We start from the raw sequence: 23,614 nt of genomic DNA, 5'->3' as shown, positions 1-23,614 counted from the left end.
GGGCTCCCTCTATACAAGGCTCTATTAACAGCCACTAACTGCATTACTATGTGTTATAAACCTTCTTCTGAAATTACCTAAGGTAAGTTTTCACAATGGAGGCACTGTACAGTGCAGAAGGGGTGTGTGCTTAAGGTCTTTTGTTTCAGTATAAATAAACTAGCATTCTAGAGTCACAAATGTCTCTTTGAGCAGAGAGTCACATACTGTGAATCACACCTTTTGTCTGAAGAGGAAGAGAAGGGAGAAAAAAAAGAAATCTGGTATGTCTGAAAGTATTTGGCAAAGAAACACAGCCCACTTCATATCGACTGACCAATAAGAAGAATTTCAGTGTTGGCAAAAGGCTTACGGCTGTTGAATTCCACAGGACTTACATATCATGTTCTATGGACAACTCCCATTGTCACAGGCACAAAGGCATAAAAGACGCCAGGTGGGAGAAAGAATCTTTCACTCCTGCTTCAAGAGCACAAACTGTGTGAACTGTGCTTAGAGTTGGATCCTTGCTATCTACTCACCATGTCCACTTACAGCTCGAAGCAAATAACTTCTTCTGGGTTAGGTAATATTAGTGGGTCCTCACTCAGTCGGGCTGTTGGTTCCTTCAGGGCTCCAAGTATCCATGGAGGATCTGGTGGCAGGGGTATTTCTGTCTCTACTGCTCGGTTTGTCTCTTCTGGGGTAGGAGGTGGCCTTGGTGGTGGATATGGTGGTGGTTTGTATGGTGGCTTTGGTGGTGGCTTTGGTGGTGGTGATGGCCTCCTTTCTGGAAATGAAAAGTCAACTATGCAGAACCTGAATGACCGCCTGGCGTCCTACCTGGACAAAGTACGTGCTCTGGAAGAGGCAAATTCTGAGCTAGAAGTTAAAATCCGAGACTGGTACCAGAAACAAGGACCAGGGCCAGCCCATGACTACAGCCTATATTACAAGACTATTGAAGATCTTCGAGACAAGGTAGGTGTTAAAGTTTATTAAAAAGCATCTAAGGATAGACCCAAATGTTTGTTAAAACAGCATATATATCATGTGACTATTATTAGCAGATGAAAGGAAAATGTTATTATCTGTAAATAATGATAACTGTTTTATTATGTAGTTTCCAGTAACAATGAAAGACAAATTCAGCCTCAATTACATTTCTGAAATGTAATAAGAAATGAAAAGAAAAGCTTCAATAGAAAACCAGCCAAAAGGAATGGTGGATTATGGGAGAGTAGAAGGGTGATGTGAGTATGTAGTGAATCAGAAGGGATGGACAATGACAATGCCTAGTATGAAATGTATCTGCAATTAAAATTGTTAGCTAAGAAAATGTGTACAAGTGACACCTTTAATAGTCAATGGTGAAATGATTTGAGGGCCCAAACTAACTCCCACAAACACATTTGCTCAATGCCCCTGAAAACAGTAGTAAAGTCCTTACGTTTTTCTCAATTAATTCTGCACAGTTATTGTACCAAATTTAGCCTTGGTGTAAGTGAAGGTAATTCCTACTGAAGTCAACGAGGGTCGTATCAATTTGGTTTTGGAATGATTTTGGCATACCAAAAAAAAAAAAAAAGTCATCCTTCAATTTAAATCTTGTCAAACGACTAGGTATCTGTCTATCTCTGCAGTCACCTACCAATCATACACTTTTGCTGAAGACGCTGGACAGCCAGTATGTGCACTGCTTTACCAGTTATCAGAGAAGATGACTATCTCTGAGTTGATATTTACAGTTAAAATAAGAACTGACCAAATATAGGGGTTTGCAAATGTGAGCTGGAACACTTCAGAATTTTAACACGTGAAACTGAGATTTTTTTAACCCTTTTTATTTTGCCTCCTGAGCTTGAACTTGAACTTGAACTTTGAAGTGTTTAAATATGTTACTTAATGAAAAAAGAAACAGCCGACATTAACTAAATTAAGTGCATACAATACAGGATTTATTCTGCCCCAGCAAATTCATTAGTGCACAATAACAGTTTGTTTAAGGGTGGTACACACCTTAGAAGACATACGTGATTGCTGACTGAACTATGTAAACACTCAGTCTCATGAGAAAACCTAAAGTTTATTTTTCAGATCTTAGTGTGAAGTTCATGACCCCACCCACACAGTTTCCTTTCCCTTGGGCTTACCTCGCTCACACTGTACTGATTTCCGAAATCAACCTCCGAAAAAGAAGAGCTGGAATTAGATTCTCTCATTTGAAATCTCCTGGGCTCTTGTCTTTATTCCCAACTCATGAGAGTGAGCAGCTTCCGCTGCTTTCCCAGGTGACCTATTGATTTCTGATAGTCATAGAATTTAAGGCCACAAGAGACTACCAGATCATCTAGTCTGACCTTCCCTAAACCACAGGCCATCAACACCACCCAAGATCTAGCCTTCGAAATTAGAGCAAAGTATTACAGTCCACAAGAGACCACACTATTATGTGCCACAGGCAGAGAACTGGAGAGACCAATGCCCAAGGCCCTGCAATGGAAGGGAAATGATAAAGTGACATATATCCAGATAATTCTGGCAAGTGACCTGCATCCACACACCGCAGAGAAAGGTGAAACCCTGCCAAGGTCCCCACCAATCTGACCTGGGGGAAAATTCCTTCCCCACTCCACATAAGGTGGCTCATGAAAGTACATTTGTCAGGTAAGGTACACAGGGAAAAAGTTTTAAGTAAACAGAACTCTCTGTGTTACAGGAATCACTCAGCATTCTGGAGCTGGGGACCCTGCGGTATGATTAGGCTAGGAGATAAAATACATTCAAACTCTATACAAATGTGATATAGAATTTCTTGCGTCTTGTATCCTGGATTGTAATGAATGAGGCATATGGTCATTTCAGCCTAGACTGTGACTCACGCGGTGCCACTTGGCTTTTTCCAGATTCTTGCTGCCACCATTGACAACTCCAAGATTGTTCTGCAGATTGATAATGCCAGGCTGGCTGCTGATGACTTCAAAACCAAGTAAGTAAATTCCTTGAAGGCAAGGAGATACATACTGAAAGGCAGGTTGCCGGGCGTCCAGTTTTCGACTGGAACGCCCAGCCAAAAAGGGACCCGGTGACTCCGGTCAGCACCACTACCGGGTCGTTAAAAGTCCGGTCAGCGGTGTAGTGGGGGCCCTGGGCTAAGGCAGGCTCCCTGCCAGCCATAGCTCCCCATGTTTCCCGGAAGCGGCCACCAGGTCCCTGCGGCCCCATGGCTCATGGACGGCCAGGAAAGCTCTGCGCGCTGCCCCCACCCTGAGAGCCGGCTCCGCAACTCGCATTGGCCAGTAACCGCGACCCGCAGAGCCTCCCTGGCCACCCATGCATCTAGTGGCTGCAGGGACCTGGCAGCCGATACCTGGGAGCCACGGTAAGTGCCACCGGGACCCTGCACCCCGAATCCCTGCCCCAGCCCGGAGTCCCCTCCAACACCCAAACACCCTCCCGGAGCTCGCCCCCCCCCCAAACACCCTGCCCCAGCCCCCTCCTGCACCCCAAACCCTTCATCCCCTGCCCTAGCCCAGAGCCCTCTCCTGCACCCTGAACCCCTAATTTCTGGGCCCACTCAGAGCCCGCACCCCCAGCCCAGAGCCCATACCTCCCCGCACCCCAACCCCTGCCCGGAACCCTTTCCCAAACCCCAAATCCCTGGCCCCACCCAGAGCCCACACCCCCAGCTGGAGTCGTCACCCCCCTCCTACACCCCAACCCCCTGCCCCAGCCCGGTAAAAGTGAGTGAGGGTGGGGGAGAGCGAGCGATGGAGGGAGGGGGGATGGGAGCAAGCAGGGGTGGGGCCTCGGAGAAGGGGTGGGGCAGGGGTGTTTGGTTTTGTGTGATTAGAAAGTTGGCAACCCTAACAGAAAGGCAGGCAGATCTTCATGTCATTATTATTTGGAAAAGCAAAAGGAATGTCACTAAAGCCCATGCATTAAAACTAGACAATAAAAATGTGGTCTGAAAATAGATATAGTTAATGTATAATATGGGTTTCACAATGTACCTGGCTTAATCAACCAACCTTAATGGGTTGGGTGGACCTCCTCCTATATGTTAGCAGACACAAGTCTATAAAAATCATGACACAATTCAACAAAGTTAATAATAGCTACAATAATGAGGATGCTGAGAATGACTCTGTAGAGCTATATAAGGAGCTTTATAAAGATTAGAAAAATTGTAGTATAGCATCCTACAAGGTAAATGTATAGCGTGTAGAGGGAAGATCACACAACACCTTCCTGCACAATGTCTTGCTCTATTAAAGTAATATCATTAAATTCCATACATTAAATTAGAGCAGTGCTGTACATGTCACGTAAGTTATACTGCTCATACCAACCTATGTGCAAAGTATTGGGATAGATTCAGTATTACAAATATAGGGCTTTTTTATACAATGAAGAAAACTAAAGTCAAAGTCAAACCGCAAATGGTAATAAATACTATTTGCCCCTTGTTCTAGTTTTTAATAACTCTTGGTTTTGTTTTGTTTTTGTCTGCTTTTTTGAAGGTATGAAACAGAGCAGGCGCTGCGTATGAGTGTTGAGGCTGACATCAATGGCCTGCGAAGAGTCATGGATGAGCTGACCCTGGCCAGAACTGACCTGGAGATGCAGATAGAAAGCCTGAAGGAGGAGCTGGCTTACCTCAAGAAGAACCATGAGGAGGTAAAAAACCCAAAGCGTACATTTGAAAATAGCAGTAGGAAAAAGATGACTGATATGTAGGAGGGAATCTGAACTTTCTCAGTTATGTTGGGCTTTCTAGTAGAATATAAAAAGCCTCTTTATAGATTGGGTAAATAAAGCCTCCCACCTGCAAATATTTGAGAATGGTCAATCAGAGGTTAGCTCTTGAGGAGAGTGGGTGAATTCAAGAGAGATTAGTAGTGTCTTTCACTAATGCTTGTGCCTTCTTGTGTCTTTCTCTGCAATGTTACTATAGGAAATGAAAGCCCTGGGTGGGCAAACAGGTGGCCAAGTCAGTGTTGAGGTTGACTCTGCTCCAGGTATTGATCTGACCAAGATCCTGGCTGACATGAGAGACCAGTATGAAGTCATGGCTGAGAAAAACAGGAAGGATGCTGAAACCTGGTTCAACAGTAAGGTAAAAAAAATAAAACAATACAAGACAGAAGAAAATAATTTCAAACCTCTTGTAGAAAAGGGCTCCTACAGGCTACAACCTTTCATGATCTTCAGAAAACTGCACTCCATTTATCAAATGTTTTCCCTGCTTCAGACTGAAGAGCTGAACCAAGAAGTAGCCATCAATACTGAACAGCTGCAGACCAGCAAGACTGAAATCACAGATCTGAGACGCACCCTTCAAGGCCTGGAGATAGAGCTTCAGTCCCAGCTTAGTATGGTATGTGGCAATTTCTCCCAAGATTTTCAATTTATAAATCCCTGCTAGGAAAGATATAGTGGTAAGTGACCCCTAACCAAGGGTGTTTCCTTTCTAAAGACCAATCCTATATTTGGTGACAGCCTTTGAATTTTTTTTCTTCCAACTTCTCTATTCTCAGAAAGCTGCCTTGGAAGGCACCTTGGCAGACACTGAGAATCGCTATGGTGCCCAGCTGGCACAGATCCAGCACCTGATTGGAAACGTGGAGGCACAGCTGACTGACCTTCGAGCTGATATGGAGCGGCAGAATAGTGACTACAAGCAACTCATGGACATCAAGACCCGTCTGGAGCAGGAGATTGCCACTTACCGCCAGCTGCTGGAAGGCCAAGACTCCTAGTATGTAACTATACTCACTGCAAAAGATATTTGAGGGTTGTTACGCTGTCATGAGAGTGCTGGGGAAGGGGGGGGAGGGATAGCTCAGTGGTTTGAGCATTGGCCCACTAAACCCACAGTTGTGAGCTCAATCCTTGAGGGGCCATTTAGGAATCTGGGGCAAAAAAATTGGTCCTGCTAGTGAAGGCAGGGGGCTGGACTTGATGACCTTTCAAGGTCCCTTCCAGTTCTATGAGATAGGTATATCTCCATATATTATATTATTATTCTGTGGGGACTCTGCACCACCGTGTGTTCCATGTAAAATACACTTGGAGACTCCAAAATGTCCAGTGGACGACATTTGCAGGATACATGACAAATCTGCAAATGTCAGTGATCCTACCTATTTTGTGCAGATGGGAATTATTATTTTGCATTATATATAGCTACATTAATTATTTATTATTTTTATTAATTGATTAATTATTAATAGTTAATTATTTGTTTCCAGTAATGCCTACACCATGCTAGTTGCTTTCAAACAATAAAAGAAGGCACAGTCTCTGCCCCAAAGAGTTACAAATCTAAATGACAAACAGACAAAGGGTAGAGGCAAGAAGTAGAATATATAAGTAAAGTAATCAAGGTGGTAACTGGCTATTAGTTACACAATGTCTTAATAACACAATGTTGTTAGTGTTGTTTTATAAAATAAATAGATTATCTCCAAATATCCACAGCTGGTTCTTTTCAAAAGTAGGCATCATGGTGGAAGTGAATCTTAAGGAGGGATTTGAATGCAGACCCAGTATCTAGCTAATTTCAAACCAGTATAACTTTACCCCAGACATGGTGCCATAGCCTTCTCTCAGTTCATGTGTGGCACCAAAGGGAAAACATTCCTCATATTCTGGAACATGAAAAACCATTTGGGCTTGGACAGATTCTTAAATTTCTCATATTTAATTTATTTCCTTAGTTCCAGAATCCGCTTTGCCACTTCTGTCCTTTTCTGACACATTTTCTGTAGTTTCCTCTTCCCTGAGCTAAGGAACAGAAGAGTCAGTATGGGAGCCAGCAAGGAGATAAACCTTTCGTTCCTGATGCTGAAAAGGGCGCCTGACAGACAGACTTTACTTTTTCATATCTTCCTCTCATCCAACACTTGATATTTGTGATTGTTCTTTGCTATAATTATTTTCTCTTTGTGCCACAGGATGTTTTGGACCCCTTCTGGAACTGCTGGTAAGGATCCTTTCTCTTTATGGGAACCTTTAAAAGGCAGAGTATTTTTATCTATTGATGAGTGGCATCTATCTTGGTGCCTATGCCACACGTCCAGTCTTCAATTGGAACGCCCGGTCGAAAAGGGACCTTGGCGGCTCTGGTCAGTACTGCTGACTGGGCCGTTAAAGGTGCAGCGGGGCTAAGGCAGGATCCCTGCCTGCCCTGGCTCCGCGTGGCTCCCAGAATCATCCATCACCGTCCCTGCGACTCCTAGGCGCAGGAGCAGCCGAGGAGGCTCTGTGCGCTGCCCCTGCCCCAAGAGCCGGCTCCGCAGCTCCCATTGGCCTGGAACCGTGGCCAATGGGAGCTGCAGGGGCAGTGCCTGCAGGTGAGGGCTGTGCGGTAAGCCTCCCTAGCTACCCCTGAGCATAGGGGCCACAGGCACCTGCCGGCCACTTCAGGGAGCCGCCTGAGATAAGTGCTGCCTGGAGCCCGCACCTCTTCCCACACCCCAACCCCCTGCCCCAGCCTCAGCCTTGAGTCCCCTCCTGCACTCAAATTCCCTCCTAGAGCCTTCACCCCATGCCCCCTCTAGGGTTGCCAACTTTCTAATCGCACAAAACCGAACCATCTTGCCCTGCCCCCAGCCACGCCCCTTCCCCACCCTCATCCCCAGCCCCACCCCAGTTCCCGCACCTCCAGCTAGAGCCCTCACCCTCCCCACACTCCAACCCACTCCCCAGCCTGGAGCCCCCTCCTGCACCCTGAACCCCTCATTTCTGGCCCCACTCTGGAGCCCGCACTCCTAGCTGGAGCCCTCAATCCCCTGCCCCAGCCCGGAGCCCCCTCCCACACTCTGAACTCCTCAGCCCCACACCCCAGCCCAGAGCCCCCTCCTACACCCCAAATCCCTCATTTCTGGCCCCACCCCAGAGCCTGCAACCCCAGCTGGAGCTCTCACCCCCTCCCGCACCCCAACCCCTTGCCCCAGCTTGGTGAAAATGAGCAAGTGAGCGAGGGTGGGGGGAGAGCAAGCGATGGAAGGACGGGCAATGGAGTGAGTGGGGAGCGGGGCCTCAGAGAAGGGGCGGAGCAGGGGTGGGGTCTCAGGGAAGGGGCAGAGCAGGGAGAAGGGCAAGGGTGTTTGGTTTTCTGAAATCAGAACGTTGGCAACCCTACATTACTTCTGGTGATTGATAGAATTCGAACAATGAATGCCATTCAGTCTAGTTAGAAATTTTTAACAGATTACAGCTCCTTGCTAGGGATCTTTATATAGTCACCGCAAGATACTAAAGGTGGGGAAAAGTATCTAAGCACAATAAATGGCTATGTACACAGCCAAGCACATAGACATTCCTATGGGTGAGAGGACTATGAAGAAATTCAAGACTGACCAGTTCAGAACTATTATGCACACATTTAAGGAGAATTTGCTGTGAATGTTCTTGGGTCCACAGTATCTTGCAAAATACTGTGGAAGTGACACATGCTTCAAATTCAATGATATTACAAAGAAAAGTTCTGAGAGGGAGGATTGAGAGTTGAGGTTGGAGCTAAACTTTTCTCTCCACCCGCTGAAGCTGTTTTCACCTGTGTAATCGTTGTTCTTTACCTCCTTATGTACTGCAGGTTCTCAAAGCAGCAGCAAAAGAGAGAAGGTGGCTGATGGAAAGAACTACTGAAGAGACTCAGACTATCTTACTTTCGAAGAATAAAAACACTAGACAAGCAGGAATCAGTATTAAAGGGTGCCATCACAAACAGACAGTAGTGCTTTGAGATATTCATTTCTAAGAAATTCTAGACCACACAATGGTCAAGGTAGAATAGGGCCATTTATTAGTGATACATTTATGAACTGGGTTAGCTGTTCTTGCATTTCCAGTTCTCTTTTACTACTATTTTTGCTGTTTCTACTGTCTAATAAAATCATCTGATTTATGCAAACTTTACTTATGTCTGGTTATTGTGATAAACTGAATAGATATTATTATGAATAGCAATGGCTGTGGCCAACTGAAAAGGACTATTAAAGTACTCTTGGTAAAAACATGGTGAGTGGGAACCGGTGTTCATGGGTGGAAGAATAAAGTATGTCAAAAGTATGTCAATGGAATGAGATCCAATAGAAACATATAGGATCCCTCAAGATGGAAAGTTATGTAAAATCTTTTCATGCACTATATAGTCAAACACATTTATCCTCAAACTAAAACGAAGGGACCAGGAAGCCAATTCAACCTCTGCAGTGTTGATGTAACACATCCCCTGTAATTAGCGCTGATAAGTAAACCAACCAAAGCATTTTGTATCAACGTTAGTTTCAGAATGGTATTCAAGTGTAGCATGGCAGTAATTCTAATCTGTAGGTGGCAAAGGCATGGAGCACTGTGACAACTTCCACATTAGAGAGAACAGCTGCATTCTCTGTGCCAAGCACAGACAAGAAAAGGCACATCTGGCTAATACACTACCTGGGATTGCGAGAGCATCTGGGTATCCAGAAGTATCCCAAGACAATGAATCTCATCCACAAAGTGTGAGCAAACCCTTTTTAATCATGGGGGCAAACACCATACTGGTGCATTCATTTGGTAGTGACTCATGGGATTTGCCAACACCATTTCCTGCAGCACCCTGGGTTTTCCTTGGAGATTTCTTTCCAAGTACTGACATGGCCTGTCCTGGCTTAATTTGTTGGAATCTGGCAAGATCACATTAGAAAGTTGTCTGATTGAAAAATAACCACAGGGGGAAAAATAATGAAAACACCTCTTGTCCCCACTACAGAATCCTACCCACACAGATCAGGTCTGAGGTGCATTGACAAAGGCAGGGGAATGAGGGGGAGACTAAGACAGGAACAGAAGTTGCACTGAGGTACCTTGGCAGAGCTGGAGGTGAGCACAGAATCAGAAGAGCTGGGAGTATTGCAGGTCATGAATAAAAGCATTAGCTTTGGTAGAGATGAAGCTTGTTCTAAAACAGTATACCTTTATATTTTACATCTGCCTGTGGGGGCAGAGGGAGAAGTCTGTAACGCATCAAACACAAAGAGGCTTCTGTATCTCTCATTCAAAGTTGCTGACTCACTTTCTAACAAATGTTTCATATCAAATTGCAAATCCTTTGTCTCCTAAACTCAGTGGTTACACCTGGAATCCATTCCAGATCAGCAAAGATCTCCAGTTCTGTCTTTATTCTCCAAAGGCTATACACAGGAACACATTCCATGTGGGTTTGTAAGTTTTGTCAGAGTTCTCTTTATTCCAAGTGTCTGAACAGAGAGGGTGTCCCAATAGAGTACTGACATTAGTTAGCTTACAGCAAGTTACATGCTCACTCAGTAAGTCAGGTTCTTTGGCATTGCAATAGTTAAAACAATACGTGAAAAATGCTTAACCCTCGAAGTGCTTTGCATTATGTGGACTCATGAGGCTGAGTATTTCTATCACGCATCGTTTGTGTAATTAAATGCTCCAAGGTAGAAGGTAAGATGTATGGGGACACTTTCCTGCATTTACATCCTACAGCCAACATTTTCAAATTTCAGTATCTAAAGTTAAATACTAAATAGACATTTAACCATGTAATGGAATGTCCTGATTTTTAGAGGAGCTGAATATTCACAAATTTTATTGAAGCCCTACCTGCAGATAGTCAGCAGCCCTGAAAATCAGGCCACCTTTATTTAGGCACCAAAATATGGATTTTAGTGCCTAATTTTAAGCACCAACATTTGCAAATGTTGGCATATACTCTTACTGTACCGGAAGGTTTCAGGTGAAATATTCAATGTAAAATCATTCAGATAGTGTCACCTTAAATCTGAAGTCTGGCTCTCTCAGTTCATTCAGAAATGGACAGCCTCCCCTTCTTCAAGGGTATGTGATGAATCGTTATGGTTTGACCACACAAAGGCTGGGTAGGTCATGGTGACAAACAAGCCTCTTTCTGAATGGAACTCTTTGTCTCCATGAGCTGAAGGGTGAATATTTTTGAAAAAATCCATTAACAAAACTATGACAATACCAGAGTTTGCAGAGTGCAGACATGCCAGAGTATGTCTGCCAACAAAGCTCTGCCAAGACAGGACAAAGGGAGTAGTTTATACACAGCTTAGTTTGGAATTCCTCATTTGCAGAGGCACAGTACTGAGTGTAAGGGTCAAGTATGAGGTATAAAATCTTAGGGAAAGATTAGTGTGAAGTGTGCAAAGACCACAAGTGGCAAGCTCAATACAGCTCCTACAATCTCAGTGGGTGGGAGGCTCTGCTGTGACTCCCTCAGTAGAGTCATTTCCACTTCATACCGTGCTGAAGAAAAGTGCTGGATGAACAAGACAGTGAACCAGATCTCAGCTGGTGTAAAACGGCATCGCTCCACTGACCTCAAAGAAAGATTCATTTGAACACAGGAGGGTGGTGAAACTGGGAGAAGTCAATGCTTGGGGAAATGTAAAGAATTGTTTAGGTGGTTCATACAACAAGAGTAACATACAGAAATAGTCTCTAGAAAAAGATACCCACATTTGTTAATATCAGGATTCACACCTAGATCTAGAGCTGAACTGATATTGGGGGGGGGGGGGGGAAATTCAGTGAATATTTATTCAAATTCAAAAATGAATTTTGATTAGCCAAAGTAACTTTTGATCTCAAGTTTTACTAACGTGAATACTCAAGAAAAGCAACATCTTAGCTCAATTATTTGACAAAAGCCAATTAATTTCACACTGTCTATTTGACTATAAAATAATATATTGGCTAGTTAGAGAAATAATCCAAACAAGAGCCAGTAATAATATTATGAGGCTTATGTAAATAACCAACAGAATGTGAATTGTGAACTATAGATACACACAAATTGTTTACCAGCAATCTGCACTCACTGTGGACAATTTGATCATTTTTCTTTCATAAGAAGAAGCAACACTCAGACTAGGACTCACTGAAATGAACTTTATTGTGAAAGCATCTGTAAGAAACAGCAATTGGTTCATGCTGTAAAAACTTGATCCAGAACTGAACTTCTCCAAAATTCACAGGTGTTTGGCACCTTTGGTAAGAAAATATTACAAACAATATAGAGAAAAAATATAAACTATTGGAACAAAGCTGGCCTTGTCATTTAAAATGAAAAACAAATCAAGAATAAGAAGATGGAAAGATGGAAAGGGCTGAGATCTGCAACTGCTGTGCCCTTTTGGGATTGCAGGATCTTGATCACGTGAAATATGCCCTGAGAATTCAGGCTCAATGTTCCAGAAGGAGGAATAAAAACATCAGACTCTCTGTCAAGCTGCTCTTCTGAGTTATGTTATAGGAGAATAAATTAAGCCACCAGATTGCTTTTATTTTTTCGGCTGCATCTGCTACCTACCGTTCATGAGATCCTGTCCAATAACAATCCCGTGTGTGCATGGAGTAAAATAAAATCAGTAAAGCATATTTCACCCTCAAGCGTCCAAAGGAGTTATTATGAACAGTAAGTGCAAAAAAGATTTAAAATTATGAAAAATCTGTTTAGTATCCCTTTAAAATCTATGATTTTTCCACAAAGACTTCTGTTGAAATCCAGGATTTTAGTGAAATGGAACTTGATCTTGCTTATTAGAGGATCAGTAGGAGTTAAACTGAGCCTAGTAGCATGTAAGTTTCAGCATGCTTACATTACAGGGGTTTTATGGAACATTCTTCACTGTTAGAAGGGTTTGTTGAAACTTGTTCTTTAAGATACTAAAGACTTGGTGATATATAGATTTGGCAAGCTACTAAGAACTATCAATCAAGCCCATGGCAAGACTAAGCCTCCATGGCTTAATTCCAAGCTCAGTTTGAAACATGCTATCAAAATTTGGAAATATACTGCCTTTTCTCTAGAGTAGGAAAGATGAGAAAACAGAGTGTGAGAGGGCAGTATCATAAGCAGTTGGTTAAGGTGTGGCTCAAAGAGGGGCAGTTGATATAGTTCTTTTGGTTCCCAGTGCCATGTCTTTCTGGTGATGTATCTCTAGTGCTCCATTCAAGTGTCAACTATGCAACCTCACAAAAACCTTGATACTGCGGACCGTTAATCTGAAACCTCCCATCCCATTTTCCAGTGTATTTATCTATATCCAATTCTGCAACTGTGATAGATAGAAACCTCTTTTATTGATGTTGCCAGCAAACACATAACATTTGTTGTTCTTCTTTAAATGTTTGATTTTAATGTACATTTGGTGCTTATGAAGTGAAGGGCAGGAAAAATTTCTCCCTTCACCGTTGCTCTATCAATACACATCAGGTCCTACAGTACAACCTCTGCTTCCAGTACTTGGCTCCCTATACATCACTCCCAATGCCAGTCAGTCATGACCGGCAGCATTTCCAGCTCCCTAAACCTACAATTCTGACTTGTAGCATGCCCTACTACTCCTCATGCTAACCCCCAGTCTCCAGTAAAAACCACTGCTTTCATCTAAAGAACAATCTCCTTGGAAACTGTCATTCAAGCGCCACAAAAGGGATGCAGGGGCAGGGGGAACAGGGGTTTTAAGAGCAATGCTACTTTGTTTCCATCCTCTCTTTCTCTCTCTCTCTCTCACACGCACACACACCACTCTAGCAGGATAGAACAAATAACACTAGCATCAGAAATCTCACAAGTTCAGTCTCATCCTGTCCACAAAGGATGTAAAGATGTTTCTTAACAGCCTCCAGTTCATGTTGCACAATTACACTAACAGATGATTGATCTGTGTTGTGGAATTTCATCAGAGAATTGTTAGGACTGAAAGGGACACATAGTTTACTCCCCTGCTTTTAATGCAGGACTAATATCTTTAGATAATTTCTGATAGGTACTCCTCAGGCTGTGATTTTGAAGATCTCAATTTGATATTGATTGCACCTTCATTTTCAGAAATTTGTTCAATTTCCATGTGGCTATCACCATTAAAACGTTAACTTCTATCTGTCTGAAACTTTTCTGTTCAATGTTCTATCCAGTACGCATCCACTTGATGTGGAAGTGAAGTGAGGTTCTTACCCACGAAAGCTTATGCTCCCAATACTTCTGTTAGTCTTAAAGGTGCCACAGGACCCTCTGTTGCTTTTTACAGATTCAGACTAACACGGCTACCCCTCTGATACTATCCAGTATGTTTAGCCTTCGCAACAGTTAGCAGTGGGAAGCTCTGCCACTTCTTCTTTGCAGCAGCCTTTTAATTACTTTTCACTCATCTCGTATCATCCCCGTTCTTCTGTTTTCTCTTGACTGTTACCTCCCAATAATTATTCAGTTATTTTAATAACTATGAACACTGTCTCCTGGTCATTGATCACTGTTCATTTGAGATTCACACACCAGCAGGATTACATGTTTTATGTCTTAAACATTGAGGTTCCAAACCCTTAAGGATGATTCTGAGCAAAGAATAGAGATAAAAAAGTAGCTGATTCTAAAGTCTTGATGGAAACAAACCATGATTTATATATTTATTTTTAAAGGGTGGAGGGACAAGCAGCCGCAATGGATAAGCTGCTAAAGATGCATTTGAAATGACTGTGGAAGTTCATATAAAACAAACTTCACTTTTGTGGAAGACTTTTTCTTAAAGTGACTACAGTGGTTTTTGTTAATGCATAAATTGGGGGTGGTCAAACTCACTTGGTTTTTCTTTTCTTGAAGGTAAAAAAAAAAAGTAAAACATAATCCGAGTGTCAGAACTGTAGCCTCAAGAAAAAACAGACATGCATTCATCCTGAATCATACCTTTTGTTTAGCTGAAGAAAAAAAGTTCAGCTCCTCAGGATGTACAGCCAGCTGTGTTAGTAAGCAAAATAATTACAACTTGGCATCACCCTTAAGGGTGGAGATCTTTTGGGGGAGGGTTGGCGAGTGGGTTTGTCATAGAACACCCACCGGGGTTGGTATAAATGGAGCCCCACGACAGTGCAGAGACTTACTCTCTTCTCCTAGGCCAAGCTGAGTAACTGACACCGGATCCTTCAGCGCTGCTGTCATGGCTACTTCCTTTATGCAGAGCTCCTCTTCTAACTATGGCGGTGGTCTGGGGATTGGGGGCGGTGGCTCCTCTCGTGTTTCTTCAGTCCGAATGGGAGGATCCTACAGAGCCCCAAGTATCCATGGAGGATCTGGTGGCAGGGGTGTTTCTGTCTCTTCCGCTAGGTACGTCTCCTCTGGAGGTGGATATGGTGGTGGCTTGGGCAGTAGCTATGGGGCTGGATATGGTTCTGGCTTGGGTGGGGGCTATGGAGGAAGTAGTGGCTTTTATTCTGGCTTTGGAGGAGATGCTGGTGCTTGCTTTGGAGGAGGTGCTGGTGGCGGCTTTGGAGGAGGTGCTGGTGGCGGCTTCGGTGGTGTTTATGACTTTGGTGGTGGCTTGGGTGGTGGTGATGGAGGCCTCCTATCTGGAAACGAAAAGGTAACTATGCAGAACCTGAACGATCGTCTGGCGTCCTATCTGGACAAGGTGCGAGCTCTGGAGCAAGCAAATACTGATCTAGAGATCAAAATCCGAGACTGGTATCAGAAGCAAGGTCCCACTAGTCCAGACCGTGACTACAGTCCTTATTACAAGATAATTGATGAACTCCGAGACAAGGTATGTCATTCATATTTAGAAAGGATTGTTATAGCAATTTGTTATTATTAGTGAATTGCACATTCCAACTTTTTAAACCAATTAGAAAGAATTACAAAGTCATAATTTCTTGCCAAAAAAGTAAATGCATTGTGGATAAAAACACTCCAGCAGAAAAGAAGGGAACAGCTATTGCTGTTTACTGTATTGAAATAAAAGTCTCACACTGAAAATGGAGGCTTTTTTTTATGTTAATTGAAAGCTCTAAGACAATAACAAAATGGGACACAATACATTAAAGTTTATCCATAAATTGTAAATCAATCAAATATTAAACAATGTAACAAAGTATAAACCATGGCCTTCAAAAGTAAGGAAGTCTCCAGGGCAAAGGTAAGGTGAAATATTGTATTGTGTAAGTTTATTTTCCATTTACCCTAGGTGTGAATTGAACGTACAGTTTAACTTACCAGTGTAATTAATTTATAAGGATTATAAAATTTGTACAAAAGTACCACAGAATAAATTTAAAACGAGAGAAACATGCTTATGAAAAGTTAGATTTATATTTTGAGTTGATTATTTCATACACATTTTGGCAAGGAGAATGTTTCAATATTCTGTTGCCATCAGAACTGTACAGGGTAATAATGTGCTGTCAGTTTTAATTCTTATTTCATTTTTTATCTTAAGAACATTAGCCCAGAGAATGAAAGGGTTGGAATTTGTTGCCATTAATTGCATGAACTGAGAGATTACATGAATAGGAAGGAGAGGGAAAATCAAGCTGTCTAATTCCAGTCTGACACACCCACACTTGCTCCAGATAAACCTCAAGATCTCTGTTTTACACTCAGCTCCCGGGTCCACGTTTAGAATATGAATAATTTTTAGCTTTTTTAAATTTTTCCATGTATAAGCTATGAATAGTATGGTGTGGGGTAAGAGTGATATAATGAAATGTGTTTTTTGGAATCCATAAATCGTGTTTTGATTAATGATTTATCACCCAGATCCAATCCTTCTCCCTTCTTTACTGCTTTACATGTCTCAGTAACTATCTATTATCTACAGCTATCTAACCTCTCCCACACCCCAACCCTCTGACTCAGCCCAGAGCCCCCTGTTATACTCTGAACCCCTTTGCTCCTCCCCCAGCCCACAGCCCCTTCCTGCATCCCAAACCCCTCATCCCTGGCCCCACCCCAGAGCCCACACCTTCAGCCGGGGCCGTCATCCTCTCCCGCACCCCAACCCTCTGCCCTAGCCTGGAGCCCCCTCCTACACCCTGAACTCCTCATTTCTGGCCCCACCCCAGAGCCCACACCCCCCAGACGGAGCCTTCACTCCCTCCTGGAATCCCAACCCCCAATTTTGTGAGCGTTCATGACCCACCATACAATTTCCATCCCCAGATGTGGTGCTCAGGCTAAAAAGTTTGCCCCCCCCCCCCGGTACAGTGATTTTTCACCATTATTCACAGGCATCTTTTTTCTGTCTCCCAATTGCCAGATTCTTGCAGCTACTATTGACAATTCCAGAGTCATTTTGGAGATTGACAATGCTAGGCTGGCTGCAGATGATTTCAGACTGAAGTAAGTTAATTTTGCTCTCACTGTCTCAAATGAATATTTCTGAAGCTGAACATCTCATCATAGTAGCAGAGAGTATGGATTCCCAAACACTGCTCACAAGTTTAGGGATGGAATTTTCTCCCTTAGAATTTACAAGAGAAAATCCTGGCAAAAGAATAGATATGCTAAAGGAAGAAATGGGAGAAGAAACTTTATCAGCAATGACACCAAGCCAATCAAGATGCTTTCCTGTTTTGTGATACCTCATGTCTTAACTTCTATACTGTTATTAACTTTTTGTACAGTTCATTCTCACTGAAAAAATTATCACTTAAAGATATTAAAATGAGAAAGGGTCTGAATTTGCTTTCAGCTAGAAGTGGCATGATAGGATGGGGGGATAATCTCTTTCTTGTACTCATTCTCTCTCAGAGGATGTAAGCATTAGGAGAGGAAAGCCAGATAGGAAAGCCAAAGAGTGACTGTTCTACTGAAATTCAGGGACGCTGTTGAAATGAGCTTGTCTGCTGTCAAGATGCCAAGATGCCACCAACTACTTTCTCTTACAATGAAGTAGCTCCAGGATTATTATTTTCTCACCAAGCGCCCTGGGCAAAGCTAACAACATATGCCTTTCTTCATAACTGAGAGGTCACTAAAACTGGATTGTCCATTATCTTTTTTATAGATGTTAACAGCCCACTCTAGTTATACAAACCCATAAAGCTCATATTTATCTGTACTTCAGAAATCTAGTTCAAGTCCAAATACATTTGTTATTTTCAAGTTTTCCTCTTTAAATATGGTGATTTTCTTACTGCTTATGAGCACCAGCCTGATAACCCAGTAGGTGGGCATTTTGTAAGTTCCCACACACAGTTCTGGCATTGTACCTAAATCCTGATCTGTCAGTCTGTCTTATAGTACTAATCACTGTTGTAACTAGGTGCTGGTATCTTGGGATTGCCAAAAATGCCAACTTATTTGGTGGTATGATGTTGCCAAATGTCAACAAAGAACCAAGATGGCTATCTCACAAATTTTTGCATAGCATACTTTAAAATTGGAACAAACATTCTAGATTACTATTTTTGGTCTCTCTTCTGACTTTACATTGCTGTTGTCCTCTCTGACACAACAGGCATAAGATTCCCTGTTTTTATAATTACATAGGATACAAAGCTATGTGTTTTCAAATGTCTGTTTCTTTTTTTTAATTGCAGATATGAGAACGAGTTGTTCCTTCGCCAGAGTGTGGAGGCTGATATCAATGGCCTGCGTAGAGTCTTGGATGAGCTGACTCTGTCCAGAGCTGACCTGGAGATGCAGATTGAAAACCTGAAGGAAGAGTTGGCTTTCCTCAAGAAGAACCATGAGGAAGTGAGTGCTCAAACATGGAGTGGGGAGAACCATCCACATTTAGAATTCAGTTTGGGATTAAAAAATACCCCAAGGAATGATAGTTTCACAAATGGATGATTTATAAAATATCTTTAAACTTAAAACAAATCCAAAGGGCTCCCCAGGCTAACATCCCTCTGATTCCAAACTGTGTTAAAGATGTGATTTGTGTACCTGCTTTGACATGCATGAGCATGCGGTCAGAAATTTTTAAATTATTCCATAGATAACAATATTTGTTACATGAAATGTTCCCATTCATTTAGAAACAACATATGCCTTTTCCAGACATTTTATTTAAAAAAAAGATCACATACATAGATAAACATCAATCCACAGTAATCAAGATATTTCATTTAAAAATTTCAGCTCCAACCACATAAGCAAACAAAAATTCAGTGTCTGAATAAATTTCTTCATGAAAAGGAACTGTTAAAGAACCCATGAGTTAAGATATTAAAGTTATAATACGTGCAATAGAAATTATACATAATAAAGTTAAATTCTATATAAGGAAAGAAAATAAAAACTTCTAATTTAACTTCTAATTGCAACCTGTATCAAGGTAGTGAGGTAACATCTTTTATTGGACCAAATTCTGTTGGAGAAAGGCACAAGCTTTCAAGCTTCTCAGAGCTCATCTTCAAGTCTGGGGAAGGAAATCACAGTGTCTGAGCTAATTACAAATTGGGACAGATTGTTAAGCGTAAGGGATTTACACATGCTGTAGGAGCCCATTTAAAATGAAATGGGGAATTAAGGGCTAGCAGGCAGTGAGGTGTGTAATAACCATAACTCAATTACGCTATATGGATTGCTGAGGGCAGAAAGTGTACAAGGGAAGAAACTATAACCTCTTTTGTGTCCTTCTGTCTGTGTAGGAAATGAAAGAATACAGCAATCAGCTGGGTGGAAAGGTCAGCGTAGAGATGGATGCTGCTCCTGGGGTTGATCTCACCAGTATCCTGTCTGAGATGAGAGAGCAATATGAAATACTGGCTGATAAGAACCGTCGAGATGCTGAGGCCTGGTTCTATAAACAGGTATGGCTATCCCAATGAACAAATAAATTGATGCATTAGCAGCTCATCATGGCCCCAGTTTCTTTGCAACACTACTGCATTTGCTGATCAGTTTCTGCATTCGGTAAGACGCTAAGAGCCCTGATACACCTACCAAGATTTTAGACATTATTCCTCTTTTCACCATTGGACCATTGCTTAGAATTAGATCCAAAGCAAGCAGCACCATGACGGTGATTAGAATGGTACTTTCCTTTTGGGAAATAAAACACTTGGCAATCCAATTTGCATTTGATTTTTATTGTATTTGTTTTTCTTCCAGACTGAGGAGCTGAACCGTGAAGTAGCCACCAGTACTGAACAGATCCATACCAGCAAGAGTGAGATTACAGAACTGAGACGCACATTGCAGGGCCTGGAGATAGAACTCCAATCCCAGCTCAGCATGGTATGTGGCTGTTCCATGCACACAATAAGTCACTATTAGCGCATGCCTCCCTTTGATCTCTTGCTCTACTACGGAATGAATCTGCATAATAACCCACTTTAACTTCGTTTTATATTAGAAAGCTGGGTTGGAAGCCAACTTGGCAGAAACAGAAGGAAGATACTGTGCACAGCTGGCACAACTTCAGGCCATGATCACCAGCATTGAGGAGCAACTGGCGGAGCTTCGATGTGACATGGAACGGCAGAACCAAGAGTATAGGATGCTCCTGGACATCAAAACCAGATTAGAGCAGGAGATTGCCACGTACCGCCGTCTGCTGGAGGGCCAGGACTCCCAGTATGTAACTATGTCCAAAATAAAACCCTAAGGGCAATTACATCATCTTGTTAACATGGCATATGTTATAACAGTAACGTATGGAATCTGCCCTGAAATTAGGTGAACTTGAGCCTCATTACAACCAGGACTACTGCAGATTTCTGAATTGTACTGACTGGGTACTGGGCCTAATGTGGGTGCCAATAGGTGTCCAGGAAAACCCCAAAGGCTGCCAAAATGCAAGTCCATCTTCAAAGGCAAATGAGCTGATAATGAAAACTTTAATTATGAAGTGGGAATGCACTCATATTAATTAAGATGAGCTACAAGATGAGCAATAGATAAAGGTCCTGCATGTTTCTTGCTGCATGGGAATCATGGCCATTAGCGTAGAACCATCTATTAAAGTCTCTTCTCACTACTCATGTAAATGTCACACCCCTGGTTCCTCCATAGAAAGATGAAAATATGCACTGTTATACGGTGTAATTCTAAGCCATTTCCTCATGTTTCCAGGGTGTAGAACACTTCTTAAATAAACTTTTCCCTTGTTGGGGACTATTCCCATCTCTGATCCACAAACGGAACTAGCATTAATGCTAGTCAGACATTTGGGTGTGCCCCGAAGCACTATTTTGGAGGGGGAAGTCGGCTCTTAGTTTTTATTTGTGTAAATAATGAAATGTTAAGAGAAGTAAAAATGTAGAAATGTCAAGAATGGAAATAGGAATCTAAAGGGCTACAACTGTATTGACTGCTCTTCACGTTCTTTACTGTTACTGGACCTTCAGAATATGCAAAAGAGGATACGCAATCAGATCAATAACAACCCAAACTCTCTAACTACTGAATGGTCACTGAAGGGCCACGTTTTCAAAAGGGCCTCCATTTCGCAGCTGCAGTTTTTCACAGTCGATCTTTTGTACACAAAATGTGCATGTTCCAACTTAGAGGCCGTTCAGTGGTCAGACTACATCAGTAGGATTGAATCAGCTGCACAGTGCACAATTGCAGTGGGACTCATTAGTTTAATCCCATATCTCTTCTCTTCCACAGGCTGTCGGGATGGACCCCTAAGGATGGTAAGGAGGATTTTGAAATAAAGAGGGGAAATAAAATACATTTAGTAGTGAGGTTGGTGGATGCAACCACCATCCTTGTGGCAAAATAGAACTGAACAAGCCCATCCTCTATTGACTAGAGGGATTACAGACAGTATCTCCATTTCTCCCCCCAAAGATTGATCATACTGTCTCCATAGCCCCCATAGCTTTTTAGGACCAAAATTATTTTATCCCTGGTCTAGCAAACTGATCACTTGTACTCATATCTCTGAAATCTAAATAATTATGGAGAGCTGGGTGTCCCTTGATCGGCTTCTGCTGAGTCATACCAACAGTAAGGTACAGCCAATTTTGATATGTAATTTTCATATGGAAATTACGTAAGCTTTACTTAGATCTCATGATCCTCATATTTCAAGACTGTGACAGTCTAATGTCGTGAGAAGAGGCAGGGCTGTGTGTATGATCAGTGAAGGAAGCGTCTAGTGGGAGAAAAACAGGATTCTTCAGTGTTCCATGAATGTATATTTATTTCCCCAGTTGTAATTACTGTTTCCCATTCTCTTCATCACAGCATCCCTCAGCAGCATCAGCAGCAGCAGCAGCAGTAAGGTTCGCATCAGTGTGGAAGATTCAGTCGATGGAAAAGTAATTTCGACCCACGAAAGGAAATACTGATTCCCTTCACCCACATGAGACCACCTGTATTGTACCAGTTCTAACCACAGCAGGCATCTGAGAGGGGAATCATGAAACAGAGTAACAAGGAATCTGTTCAGTACGCACACGAGAAAATTCCAAAAGGAAATGATAATTATATAGTCATAACAGTGTAATCCAAAAGTGCACAACAGCTTGGTGTCTTTCTTATAATTTCCTCTCTGTCTTTTACACTGACTATCTGTTCTTAAATCCTGAGGTGAAGGGCTCGTTTTACTGCATACCAGCCGCTTTACTGCATTGTATGAGTCTGGATAATAAAATTTCTCTCCTGGCTTGAAATAAATGTATGTTGAGTTTTTATTTAAAATTTTTTCATAATCAGCAACATGGTTTTGTGTGTTAGATGCGGCACCCATGTCACGTGTCCAGGACAATCCAAACCAAATTACTATCATCAGACATCAGCCTGCAATTGTCTCTAATTCTGAATAGCTTTTGGAGTAACTGAGATATGAATAATTCTAAATACTATTAAGTTCCCAACACTACTCCTAATAATACATGGGCAGAAATAAAACAAAATTAGGCTACAGTTAATACATCTGGGGAAAATCATCTAAAATACAGCTAGTGAAGGTGAGGGAGAACCCTGGAGAGCAGTAAAGCTTACAGAGACGGGTGATAGAGGAGAGCAAGCTAGACATGAGTTTATAATGTGATTTGGAAGCAAAATGTCAGTATGATTTGGGGCTGCATACATACAGGCACTAGGTCCTGGTGCAAGAAGGCAATAGTCCCTTGATCTCCAGTGCTTACACCTGTAATATTGAGATTGCACCTGGGATATACCTTTAGGCACCAGTTCAGTGGAGGAACGATATCCAGAAACTGGAAGGATAAGAAAAAAATGATCAAGGAACTGGACAGACTGATTTATGAGGAAAGATTTAAAGAACTAAACATTTATGTCATGGCTTACTAGGGACACAATAGGACAAATATAATAACCACCTCCAAACAGCTGAAGCCCTGCTTAGCACCTTTTCATATGGAGTCTTCATTACTTCCTGAAAAGGAGAAACAGACATGCCCTTTTAGACCAGGAAGTTCCTTTTCCCTATAATGTCATTTGGAGAGTTGAAATAAGAAAGTAGGACTCTGAGGTAGTGGAGAAAGGCGGGTGGGGTCTGTGACTACGCAGAGTCTACCTCGAAGAACCTCGGTTATAGGTAAGTAACCTCCTTTCCTCCTTTGATTGTCCTCTGCATATTCCCATTTGTGGGATAGATTAATAAACAGTACTCTGACCCAGAATAATGGGACAACGGAGTCCTAATTATACAAGGACTGAAGGACTGTGTTGCAGGGCTGGCTGTTCAGTCAGCAGGCCTAGTAGTGAGAGCCTGCTGCTCTAGTCTCCCTTTTAGTTCAATGTGTTCTGAGCTCCCTGGATCAGCTTCTTTGCTGAGAATCCCCTAATCCTGCCCATCCTAGGGCTGGTGTAGGAAAATTTGGGGTTGGTAGGGGGACCCAGGCCCTCCTGCTCTGCTGGATCCCAGCCCAGGGCCCTGAAGGTGTG

General features: G+C 42.4%; 2 protein-coding genes across 2 annotated transcripts; both read left to right on the top strand.

Moving 5' to 3' along the window:
* The first annotated feature begins 300 nt into the window (after positions 1–300).
* LOC117869237 (keratin, type I cytoskeletal 19-like) lies at positions 301–8,904 on the top strand. Its single transcript, XM_034755911.1, has 8 exons — positions 301–960; positions 2,886–2,968; positions 4,503–4,659; positions 4,937–5,098; positions 5,234–5,359; positions 5,520–5,740; positions 6,939–6,967; positions 8,582–8,904. Coding segments are annotated over exons 1-7 (1,188 nt in total). The 5' UTR covers positions 301–522; the 3' UTR covers positions 6,940–6,967; positions 8,582–8,904.
* A 6,004-nt stretch (positions 8,905–14,908) lies between these two features.
* Positions 14,909–22,372, top strand: LOC117869236 (keratin, type I cytoskeletal 15-like). The gene is made up of 8 exons (XM_034755910.1): positions 14,909–15,563; positions 17,055–17,137; positions 18,340–18,496; positions 19,399–19,560; positions 19,862–19,987; positions 20,106–20,326; positions 21,365–21,390; positions 21,947–22,372. The coding sequence occupies exons 1-8, from the start codon at positions 14,961–14,963 to the stop codon at positions 22,048–22,050; spliced, it is 1,482 nt and encodes a 493-aa protein (XP_034611801.1). The 5' UTR covers positions 14,909–14,960; the 3' UTR covers positions 22,051–22,372.
* The last annotated feature ends 1,242 nt before the right edge of the window (positions 22,373–23,614 follow it).

This window comes from Trachemys scripta, chromosome 23 (assembly GCF_013100865.1).
Source record: "Trachemys scripta elegans isolate TJP31775 chromosome 23, CAS_Tse_1.0, whole genome shotgun sequence".
In the NCBI taxonomy this organism is placed as follows: domain Eukaryota; kingdom Metazoa; phylum Chordata; order Testudines; family Emydidae; genus Trachemys; species Trachemys scripta.
This window is presented reverse-complemented; position numbering and strand designations above follow the sequence as displayed.

Bases quoted from the DNA above. Each gene is read 5' to 3' on its own strand.
- LOC117869237 (XM_034755911.1), top strand. From the start codon at position 523: ATGTCCACTTACAGCTCGAAGCAAATAACTTCTTCTGGGTTAGGTAAT. The intron at 2,969-4,502 runs GTAAGTAAATTC...GCTTTTTTGAAG, and splicing joins GCTGATGACTTCAAAACCAA to GTATGAAACAGAGCAGGCGC. The intron at 5,099-5,233 runs GTAAAAAAAATA...TCCCTGCTTCAG, and splicing joins AAACCTGGTTCAACAGTAAG to ACTGAAGAGCTGAACCAAGA.
- LOC117869236 (XM_034755910.1), top strand. From the start codon at position 14,961: ATGGCTACTTCCTTTATGCAGAGCTCCTCTTCTAACTATGGCGGTGGT. The intron at 19,988-20,105 runs GTATGTGGCTGT...GTTTTATATTAG, and splicing joins TCCAATCCCAGCTCAGCATG to AAAGCTGGGTTGGAAGCCAA. The intron at 20,327-21,364 runs GTATGTAACTAT...TCTCTTCCACAG, and splicing joins CTGGAGGGCCAGGACTCCCA to GCTGTCGGGATGGACCCCTA.